Raw genomic sequence first — 11,643 nt, 5'->3', positions numbered from 1 at the left:
CGATGCGGAGAAAAGAGACGATGTTTCCGGCTATGTATTTCAAAATAAAATCCAAAATAGCGATTGAATGTTATTATACTATATGAATCACACAAACACGATATCTATTTATAAAGCCTGTCGTCTGACAACTCAATAAAGCGATCTCAATCTTCTGAATATCCAAACATTTGTTTAAAAGTGTTATGCTATGCTTTTATGTTGAAGTGTCTATAGTTGAATTTCTGGCTTTGGTCGAGGTGTCTTCAGCTACCTTGATGGGGCTGTGAGTCTTGTTTGTGCGCATGCGTGAAAGAGAGGGAACCCATACACGTCAGCATAGGGGATGTGGACCTGTGCGGCCCCGATAACACAAATGTTTCATCACCACCTGAACACTGAACCGAACAGCTTTCACTCTCTGCTCGTATATAACGATATCCGAGGTAATTTATTGATAAAGCAAATTAAAGTGAAGTTACGTGGTTACAAAACCTATAGCATGCATAATATCCTGAAAATATGTAATCATACAGACAGTTGGATATAGTCCCTGAAAATTTGGAGATATGAGACTAGCTGTGGAGGAATTCACATTCTGCATTTAGGCACAAATTGAATCCTTTTTCTGTTGTCATTTTTGTTATTATTATCATCATTTTTTGCAATCTCTGGAACAACATTAGATGATTTTGTAGTGAGAGGAAATGATATCATTTCCTGGGTGGTTGCATGTTGCATGGTTGTACTTGGACAATACGGCCCTGATAGGTTATTGTAATGTCTCATGCCACTGAAGAAAAAGCACAGTAACTCAGTAGGAGTCATTATAAAACCAAACCACTCAAATTATGCAGATGACAAACACAGACAAGAACGCTAGCTGTACAATTGTATTGTATGTAATTGTCTTGAAAAATAAGATGGGGTCACACAGCTGTCTATGCATTTATACACAATAATATTCTCATGTTGCATCTTAGATTAAAGGCTACAACTGTCGTGGATTTGTGCTTTGGAGTATTTATCTAGCTTTTTATGGCGTTTATGGCTCTTTTCTGCTGAAGCTGAAAAATCTTCTGTTGTCAAAGTCGGCCAGTCATGTTGCTACCCTCCCAAGTTTATTGTGATGATGTAGCTCGGGGACGTTGAACAGAGAGTTAAATAGTCCTGGAGCTCACCAACCACCAGTTGCATGCAACGCCTGCAGGCGGGTCCGTGCGCCGTGACGTTTCTGGAGCGGGCTGGACTCAGGCAGAACTCAGATGATGGGGATTAAACAGCGGTGCGGTGGAGGTGGTTTCTACAATGTGCTGCTGGTCCGGCTGACGGTTCGATGATCGCGCTGTGGAGGTTTGGCTGAGGAGCTGTGCGCAGCATGGGCACCGGGGATTACATCTGCGTGACGCTGCGTGGTGGTGCGCCCTGGGGATTCACCCTGAGAGAGGGAGAGGGGGACACCTACAGACCCTTCTTAGTCTCCCAGGTATCTGTCTGTCTTCGTGTTAGGTGTTAATTTATTAATATAAGGTGTTCATTTGAGATCAAACAGGATTATGTCAAATTTTTGGGCACTGACAAACGTTTTATTCAACTTACTGTGGAGATCTTAGACATTCTCCAGTTTGGATTACAATTTCTATAGAATCAGTTTTTCTTGTGTTTTGTTCAGGAATTCAGAGATACAAAACAGAATAATAATAATAATAATAATAAAAAAGATTATTCAAAACGTTGAACTAACTCTGGTGGGAGAGGATTTCTTCGGAGCAGTGCGCGTCGCTGCATTTTTGTGTGCGTTGGCCGTGTTTTGGTGAGAGATTCCTCGGGACCCTTATATGGTCAAGGCCAAGGGAGAGTGTGAAGCTGAGGCCAGTGCGATCTGTTATCACTCAGGAAGACTTAAGCGAGAAAGCGAGGCGCATTTCATTTCAGACGGGTAACCAACCTGGAGAGGCAAAGGTGTGTGCGTTGTGCAGGAACATGCAAAATAACAGAAAGATATGAGCATGCAGATCACACTTGAAAAGAACAGTCAAAGAAATACCAGAAATGAGGTCAGGCAAATGATAGGTTATTCTATAACCACTCTGGCTCCATAATATTTGTTTCTTGATAGTTCGGTAATAAACCTTATAGACGCCCTTTGATTCACACACTTACCTCCAGTACTTCACATGTTACATTCATCCTATGCATCATATCAGCAGATATTGCAGAGTCACAGATGCTGTGCCTCAGGAGGCCTGCAGTAATGCACTTTTACAATTCACTACAATTTGTGTATAGACAGTAAAATGAACTCACTCTTGTCAGATTCATCTTTAAAGACATTTGGTTATGTAAAATGCTCAAATAGAAATGTCAGATCAATGCAGACGTACAGAGAGCTGTGATGTAAATGTGCACCGAGAGAGGTAAAGCCAGGTGGCTTTACTTTGAGGAGCTGCTGACAGTCTATATATGGCTCAGCGATGCATGTTCGGAAGTACTCAGGCTGCACTGATCCTTCATCAACTTGTTCTCCATGTAGAGAAAATGTAAATGTTTCTCTTGAGCTGCATTCCTGCCACATCAAAGCTCAGGCAGAAGAAAGCACTCTCAGAGCATCAATAGATCATTTTAATGACAGGCGCTTAGCTCGTTTCAAACAATTAAAGCCACAATTCTGAAGTTCATTAGTGAATTTATTGTGATTGTTGGACGAGTACACATATTATTTCCACATTCGTTGGAATGAAATGGTCTCTTATAATTGAGAAAGTGGATACGCATCCGCTGAAGCTTCAAATCAGCTCATAAACATCTGGTTTGTTGATTTTTAGAGATTAAAAGCATAAAATAGTGATAATTACTTTAAACTTTTGTACTGTTGGTCTCTGTTGAAGATGTTCACATAAGTGGTGTTAAAATGCACAAACAAAAGCACATAAATACAAGATCACAAATGTAAGCCACAAGCATCTTTGTGATCCAATCAGAATTTTTCCACAAGCTAATTCCTGTAAGTCCACAGCAAGTTTTCAAGCATGCTATATTTCATTTATACAACCCCCCCACAATGTCTTGTACACTGTATGGAAAAACTATTGAGCATGAGCCAACATAACTGTTACAAAATGCGATGCCAAAATTAACAGCAATCGTGAGGTTTCGTCAGGAAAACAACCGTCAAAGTCTCCATATGGGGTAATGCCCCCGACTTCTACCACCTGCTCCAGTTTCAATCTTCCCTAAATGCTTAACTGTCAATTTTAGAGTAAGTGTTTTCATGTGTTACCTGAGGTACTTGTGATTCACTGCCTTTAAGTGTCGGCCTATTACAGTGAAGTAGCTACATATGATGCATATGCCTTGGACATCTGGGGGTCTTAGTCCACCTCATCTGGAAGATATAACTCTAAACATACCTCCAAACTCTTCTTGTAGGAAGGACAGAGAGCCAAGTCTGTTCGTTAAAAGTAAAAAAAAAAAAAGCAAACATACCAAGATCATGACAAATACTCTTAACCTCGAGGCTCTCCCGTGTCTGATAAAATGTGTTTTTGCTCAAGCTTCTGTTGAATCTAGTGGAAACTGTGTTTTGTTCCTTGAGAGAAAGTGATTGTTCAGTGTACTGACAGGCAGTACAGTGGAAGGGCATGGGGTATCCACTCTTAAAAGGTTCTTTCCATATAAGGGAGGGCAGTATTTTTCTTCTCATTTGGAGTCCTGGCCTGAGTACAAAGTTGATGAGGTCACTTCATTTTTAAAGCTACAGAAACTGCAGAATACAGAATTTTAAAAGTCGTGACCCACAAATACACCAAATCATAGTAACAGCATAATGGTTGTTTTGGATAACTTTGCAAAAAAGACTTTTAATCAACAGGTATTCCAAAAAAAAAAAAAGAAATGTCTTGAATCCCAACAACCCGAGCAGGAGATATTTTGCCTGCTGCCTGTTCAGGTATGCCATCATGTTATGTGGAATGTCAACATGCATTAGCTCAGTTATGGAGCACTGAATGACAAAAAATCTGAAATCTTCATGCAAGTCTGAGGCTTATAAGAGCAAATCCAAATGTTATCCTCATTCCATTGAATAGCTAGACCTTTCATGAGGGTTATCTTGCCCTTTACTGAGAAAAAAGGGCTCTTGTTGCAGATGCCTCAGTCCTAATAGCGCACCATAGGAACCTGATTAAGCTGCCAAGCAATCAGCAAAATGCGGCTGCTGCACTCATTCAGTGCCGTTCTCCCGGAGTAAACAATGTGCTTCACAGCTCCTTCCATCACTGGAGTTTTTTGGCTTTGCCTTCTTCAGCAAAGCATCTACATCCTGGTCCTGGGAGAAAGCAGTGACCTCAGATGATGACTGTGCTCATTTTTTCCCCTTTTTTTTTTATTTCACACAATCTCAATAAATTAAGGCCAAAGCTCCAACGGCTTCATATTTTGATGACATAGTCTTGAGCTGTTCCTGGCTGTGAATGCTCTGTGCCAGTGCCACCCAAAGTGAGGCCCAGAGATGGGGAAAAAAAGGATCACACATAGTGATACTGATGTAAAAATGTTATTATTTTCACTGTTGCAAATATGTGAAAATCATGTTTTCATCTGTCGTATTTTTCAAGTATATTGTATGTTTATCTTAAGAAGCCATAAACAAACACTGAGGCAATTTCTCAAGACAGTGGCAGAGGTAAATGTTGCAAAATATACCTCTATGTATTTAGTTTGATCCCCTGTTAAACGCATCAAAGTGAACATCTGTGCTCTCAGTCGTTTATGGGTCATATTAACTCCCATAAGCTTCCTTTCAATGTAAATCCATTTCACAAAAGCAGAATTAGGGAAGGTTTGAGCAACGTTTCCTCAGCTCAAATTCAAGTAAGGAATAAACTAAAGTGATCTGGAAATGTTGTATAAAAACCTGGATAGAACATAATTCATCATAACACAATATGTTTGCAGTAAGTTGGGGATTGTTCGTGGCAGGCGAGAATTTATGTTTGTACTTTGAAGTTGTACTTGTATTAATTGCATTAGTAGTGCGCCCACGGATTACAGATCGGAATTAGCCAGTAGCCAAACAGTGAAAAAAAATGTGTTCTTTACATGCTCCCTGACAAATAAAAGTCATAAACTTAAACGGACCTAAACTCTCTTGCTCTAAAAATGTTTCCCCACCTCTCCTCTAAGACACAGATGAGCGGATGAGTGAGTGAAGACCAGCCATCCTCCCACACGGTGTGAGTGCTACCTGTACGGCAGCTGGAAAATATTTTCTTGAAATGTAAAAACTTAATTGCTTAAAGCTGTGAAGGGCAGGAATTGCTGGGAGCTATTTGGGCACATTATGCAGCCCTGTGCTTCCTGTGATTTTCTCTTGCGTTTAAGCCTATTAAAGAGATAATTTGAAAATGGGCAAGCGAAGATAACATGCCCATATGCTGCTGTCTAATTGTGGCCCTCACGTGATGACATAAATGCTCACTTTATTTGAGAAAAAAAGGGCAACACTGTTTATGTTCCTCTCTCGTGATACCTCCAGTAGCATTTATTTGCCATCCTTTCCTGCACAGTTACTCCAGGCTGTGTTTCTCTTTCCAAGCAGCGCATGACAAACAGGATTGAGACACTATCTGCCTCCTTTGAACTGTCTGTGTACCTTTGCGTTGCGAGGAGAGACAACGACAAATGTTTCCCCTCCTTTTTTGGGAGCAAGAGCGGTTGCTGTGGCGTTCCACACAAACCATCCTCCCTGTTGTGAGGAGTGAGTCCCCAATCGGCAGGCACATGGGCTGCCTTATAGGGCCTGTTTGCACTCTGTTAACTCTTAAAATCTCAGAGGGGTTTTGTCTGAAAGGTACCAGCTCTACAAAGTAAATGATAAAATACTTTGTATATATAGCAAAGTTGGCCCTCTTATGTGTTTATGGTTCTGCACAAGCAAGTATGGTAGTTCTCCTTGTTTATATTCTGTATATGCTGGGACCTTTGCTTTAGATGGATGCAGAAAACAGAGCTATTTAACTTTGCATCTGCTTTTGAGAAACAAGGGATGAAAGACATCTCGTCAAAAAATCTTTGCTCTGCAAAAAAGGCAAAAAATGCACAAAATAATGTTTTTTTGGGGGGGGCATTCTTTCGGAGAGTCAACGCTGATTTTGTGCTTATGCAGGGATTCTCCTCGTCTTCCCTCAGCAGTAAAAGATGTATGTGTGTGCAGCACCATCTAGTGACATAATTGTGTCACTGCAGGTATCCTGAGTTGAGCCGCATGTTGGCAGAGATGCAGCAGTTCGTTGGTGAGCCCAGTTCATGTGAAATTCCAAAATGTAGAAGATATTTACGATAAAGATTTCACCACGGCAGTTTGAGGATTTTGGATATTTCCATTAAGAAAGTAAAAGAGTGAGAAGGACTATTTGGTTTGATGGTTTGTCCCCATGCACTCGACAGTCAGTTTTCTGTTGTGTTGGCCTTATGACTGTACCAAATGACAATCCAGAAAGGCATAAGAGAGCAACATAGACTTTCCTTGTGTTGTGCTGTTAAAATAAACATGGAGATGGATAACACAGTTTTGAAATGCCTGAGCTCTGAGCTCTTTGCAGTTCCACGATTTATGTGTCTGCTGCTTGCCAGTAAGGCTTTCTGGGTAACAGTAAGTTTAGTAGAAGAAACCTAGGAGACTGTTTTTGTTTAGTGATGGTGCAATGAAATAGATCAACTTGAAGTGAATGCTGTGCTGGCAATAAAGGGGCATTATCATTATTGATGGCAGACTGGTCATTTACTCATGTTCAGTATCATCAAGGGTTAGAATGTATTGATGCTGATATATCATGTGTACAATTTTTAATTAATCCTTCAGGGGAATTAGCCAAGACAAAGATGTATGACCTCATTACAGTGAATGAACTGAGTTTTGTAACATTATCTCTTCCAATATTTTAAGATTATTTAACATGATGATGATGGTAACATGATGGAGAGAGAGAGAGAGAGAGAGAGAGAGAGAGAGAGAGAGAGAGAGAGAGAGAGAGAGAGAGAGAGGTTCTACGCAACAAGAATTAAACTTGAGATGTCATAGTGCCCAAAAAGTTATTGGAACATGAGGTGGTTACCAATCTCGAGAACAAAATATAATATATTTCCTGAGAGAATGTCCTTTAATTGCACGGTACTGAAGGAGTCATTAATTGCCCGAGCTGTATAAGTGGCCTTTTGTGCAAAATTTATGGGGTATTTCTCCTTATTAAATCCTCTTATTAATGAACCATTTTGTAGGCCTCAAGAACCAATTACAAGGGTATGAAACCGTCAGTCATTAGTTTAACTGCGTAAAGAGGTGCCTTTTAAATTGATCCGTACTGAGCTGGCCTGCAGCAATGATATGCAGCTGTGTGGCTAATATACAAGGTATACCAAGCCCATGTCTTCAATATCAGTGGCACTGACTGCACTTTGTAACGTGAATTGTGCAAACAACTGCTTGACTGTGCAGTAACTTATTGATCATATACTTTTCAGCTAATATATTTTGAATTAGTTTGGGGGAAAGGCCACTAGTTTACGCTCCATATCCTCATTTAATATCTCTCAAATATTAGTAATGCAGTCTGAACATGTGTTTTCACCTGATTCACTATATGCACTTCATATAGGCCTTCACGTGGAATTGTTGCCCAACACACACGTGATCATCTGTTGCCTGGCTTGAACTTCATGCACGTCAAAGTATATAACCCACTTAGCAATCACAGGAAGCCTGTATCTGTATCTGTAGAGGCCCTCAACATGAAGTTAGCTTAGTGCTAAACCACTGTTTATAGACAATAGTTCTCTGTTTTGCTTACATTATCATTATTTGCAGGCTGACTTTTGTGTTAATGCTCCACTTACAGGAAGACTTGAGAGAATGCATCATGTATTTTTACCCCTTTTTATAACCTACAAATATTGGTGACATTGACCTCAGGGAGAAGTTTCTCTAGCTGATAATGGACACAGACACAGTATTGTAATATCTATTTTTCTAGGGTTTTTTTTTTTTGGCATCTTATGAAGATTTTGTCTTCCATAGGTAGAAGAAGGTGGCCGTGCATTCCTGGCTGGAGTGCAGGAGGGAGACGAGGTGGTGTCACTCAACGGAGAGCCATGTGCTGATCTCACCCTTTTACGAGCCCTTGCACTCATCGACACGTCCCTCGATTGTCTGCAGCTGCTTGTCAAAAGGTAGCGCTCATATACCGCCCATTCAGTTAATGGTGGTGAAGTGTGACTAGCAGAAAACACGACACAAACACAACGCCAGATTTGAAAATGTCTGTACATTCAATAACTCTGCAATATCTGTGCATTATGACAACTGAGCCATGCAGTACTGTATGTCCTTGGTGTTCACAACAGCAATGCTAAATGATTATTGCACCACTGTATTAGCATTTAGATAGCATGTTGTTTTATGACCTGTGCCCTTTTCCATAGTTCAGTGAACCACCGACTGACTGCCTGTGTAGATATATGCAGTCATGTCTCTGTGTGTATTAGTGAGTTAATGTGTGTCAGCCGTGCTGACCTTCCAGCTGGCTTGGCCAGTGTGTTGCAGATTTGTCTCTTGATTGACATGCAGCTGCTCAGCCATTACTCAGTGGGCATTGGCAGTGTGTTTATCAAGGTGACATGTCCTTAAATATTGCTGCATATGCCTTAATGTGCCCATATTTAAACTGCAGAGGGATATACAGCAGCTCTGAAGGCATATTAATATTATATTATAATATATTATTAGAATATTAGTCAACCTGAACTATTAAATCTATGGTTCCTTTATTATTTTCTGAAGTTGTCTTCTTTGTGCTATAACGTGAATGTAAGCACAGTACAGGATTTGCATTAAAATTGTTTATATGACTGGATGACAATAGAATCTTGACCTCAGCTTGTGGCTATCAAAATGTATTACGACTTGTCACTCAAAAGGACTAGTCACTGAAGTCTAATTGACTGAAATTCAATAATTGCAGTCAGAGATAATGACATTCTGCTATGCTATTCCTTGCTGACCTTGAAAGTGGAAATTAGGCAGAGTGATGTTGAAGCGTGATTACTTTCCTCCTCAGTGACCTGGCCCTTTCATTTAACTTGCTGCATGAAGATTAAATCTACTTGATTACTTTGACAACTTGAGCAATGGGAGACAAGCTTTACATCCTCAACAATCCAATGGCCCCAATTTCTCAGTGATGATGGACTGCTCATTCAAATGGTATTGTAATTTAATGAGCAACAACAGATCGGTGTGAACTTAGCACCTGTCTTATGCTGTATGTGGAAATAATAATAGAAAGAAATGTTTGATGATAAAAAAAAAACTGACAGTTTAAAGGCAGCATAGATATTTTGTCTGAAAGTCACTTATCCTTTAAATGTTCATGTCCAAAAAACCAAGCCCTGTTTAAAGAACGAATCATATAACGGGTGTCATGATCACTTATTGTTATTAATGATAAACAGTAGTTGTTGAACTAAAAACACAGGCTCCACTCATTTGTTCCTCTTCTCCCCTCTCTTCTGAAAGATACTGCACCATCCCTCCAGAAGACTATGAATCAGAAGAAACATTCTGTGGTCGGAGAGACTCTTCTGGTGCGGCTTTAGAGAGCACCACACTCCACATCTTCTCCTCAAAGCCCAGGTCCCAAAGCCCAAGGGAACTCTACATATCTGAGTCACACGATGAGGCATACTGTGGGGAGTTAGACAGTGACTCAGTGTTTCCCAAGGGACCACAGTTGCTTTGCACTGAGCTGCATTGTCCCTCATCTGGCATTCAAAGAGGCCGGGTACCTGTTTTAAAGGAAAATGATGAAGAAGTGCAACGATGCTTCTCCCCTGGGGACATGGTCGAGCTTCAGGTGTCCTTCTCTGAGCAAACCTTGGACGATGTGGGCTGCACCTCTCTTGGGAGTGCTGTTGGGCTCCAGGGAGAATTCTCAAACAGAGAGGCCATTGAGAGACTCCACTCCACCACCACGTCACACAGCGTGCCGTGCTCCGTCAGAGAGCCGCTTGGACAGCGTGGGGTGGTGCTCAGCTCCCCTTTGATACTGGGGCAGGTGGAGGTCGTTTTGCAGGAGCCAGCAGCATCAGGAGCAGGGAGGGGCATTCTCGGTGTGGGAGGCCCCAGGGTCAGTGGAAGTGGTGGATCCCAAAGTGAGGGAGAAGGAGGTGGGCACTGCAAGGGGGTTCCAGGGTCTCTGACTGTCTCATTTGGAATTCCCTCAGAAGAGGCGACACCAGCTGAAGAACAGGACTCTGATTCTGAGGGGGATCAAGACAAACCCAACAAGCACCGGGCTAGACACGCCAGTAAGTACCTATGGACCATTTCCATCTGTACCATAATGTCTTGGTATGCAATCATTCTTTGTGGGAGAGTGTGTGGGTACTAAGGATCTATTCTTTAAGAAGGAATCCGCAAGCTAATAGGTCAACACTAAATTGCATTTGCCAACAACATGTGTGCATTCCAAAGCCTGATGTCCAGTGTGTGTGTGTGTTCCTCAAAATAGTATGTGTCTGTCACTGCAGTTGGAGGAGGGTGCTCATTCCTTTGACTGGAAGCAGATACATCCGGGTCTAACCTGAATAACAACAGAATCAAAGTGATAGTATGGAGGCACGGTGCAGATGGGATGGTGACAGTCAATGAATGCTGCACATAAAGAATCAAAAGAAAAAGAGATTGAAAGAGCTAAAATGTGTGAGAAGCTACTACACTTTCTAAAACGTCTTAAACCATCCATTTGGTGGTGATGAATATGGATACCGAAGCGTTCGTCCGAGCTGTGCTGAAGACATAAATATAACACCAGCACGCTGATGATGCCTGCAGAAGTAGCCCCTTTGACAGACACCAGCATGTGCTCCCCAAGCCCGTTACCTGATCCTTTCAAACTGGGTGCTTTAACTGAGCTAAAAAAGTGAGTCCGTTGCTCACTCCCGCTGTCTCCTCCACCTTCAGGTTAGTCTTGCAGGAATATGGAAAAGTAAACCTTTGTGCTATTTTATTACTGCCTCGAATTCTTGGATCATTTCAGAGTGGATTTGTCGTGTGACGTCCGATATCAAATTGGCCAAGGTGTTGGCAAATGTGACAGATTTAAGAAGAACAGAGGGTTTTAAGTGGACAGCTTGGGAACTTGCAGATAAGGATTTATTGCATGCAGGCTGTCTTTAACCTTTCTTTGGTTCATTGTCTGTGAACAACTTAGGATATTAGACATGGGTCAGAGAATTTTATGATTGCTTTATGGGTTGACATTTATCTTCAACTGAATGAACAAATTTGGAGCAATACAATCACAAATGAGGAAAACCACATAGCTATAGGTCGATAAATATTACGAGTGGACTAAGAATATAGAATTTAATGCTTCTCATGTGAAAAAAAACAGTTAATAGCTTAGTTTACAGCAAATTTGTTGTGTGTTCAGATCAGTTCAACAGTGCATGCAGTATTTGTTGTTAGTTGTTAGTCTGTTGTCATTTCTGCCTCTGCTTTAACTGAGAACATGGGCTGGAGCTTTAAAACCAGTGCAATGTTACATGCTGGAATTAATTGCTGTGTGTCTTGCTTAACTTTGTTTTGAAATGTAATTTTGACATTTG

At 41.1% G+C, this 11,643-nt stretch overlaps 1 protein-coding gene across 1 annotated transcript in view; it reads left to right on the top strand.

Annotated features, from left to right (window-relative positions):
- Positions 1-1,310: 1,310 nt before the first annotated feature.
- synpo2a (synaptopodin 2a) overlaps positions 1,311-11,643 on the top strand; it is a 28,833-nt gene continuing 18,500 nt past the window's right edge. Inside the window, exons 1-3 of the mRNA XM_076725063.1 lie at positions 1,311-1,465; positions 8,054-8,205; positions 9,551-10,341. Of these exons, the coding sequence (XP_076581178.1) occupies positions 1,358-1,465; positions 8,054-8,205; positions 9,551-10,341 (1,051 nt within the window). The 5' untranslated portion in view covers positions 1,311-1,357. The remainder of the gene's footprint in view (positions 1,466-8,053; positions 8,206-9,550; positions 10,342-11,643) is intronic.

Source organism: Chaetodon auriga, chromosome 24 (genome assembly GCF_051107435.1).
Source record: "Chaetodon auriga isolate fChaAug3 chromosome 24, fChaAug3.hap1, whole genome shotgun sequence".
In the NCBI taxonomy this organism is placed as follows: Eukaryota; Metazoa; Chordata; class Actinopteri; order Chaetodontiformes; family Chaetodontidae; genus Chaetodon; species Chaetodon auriga.
The sequence above is the reverse complement of the archived record's forward strand: the minus strand, read 5'-3'. Positions and strand labels throughout refer to the sequence as shown.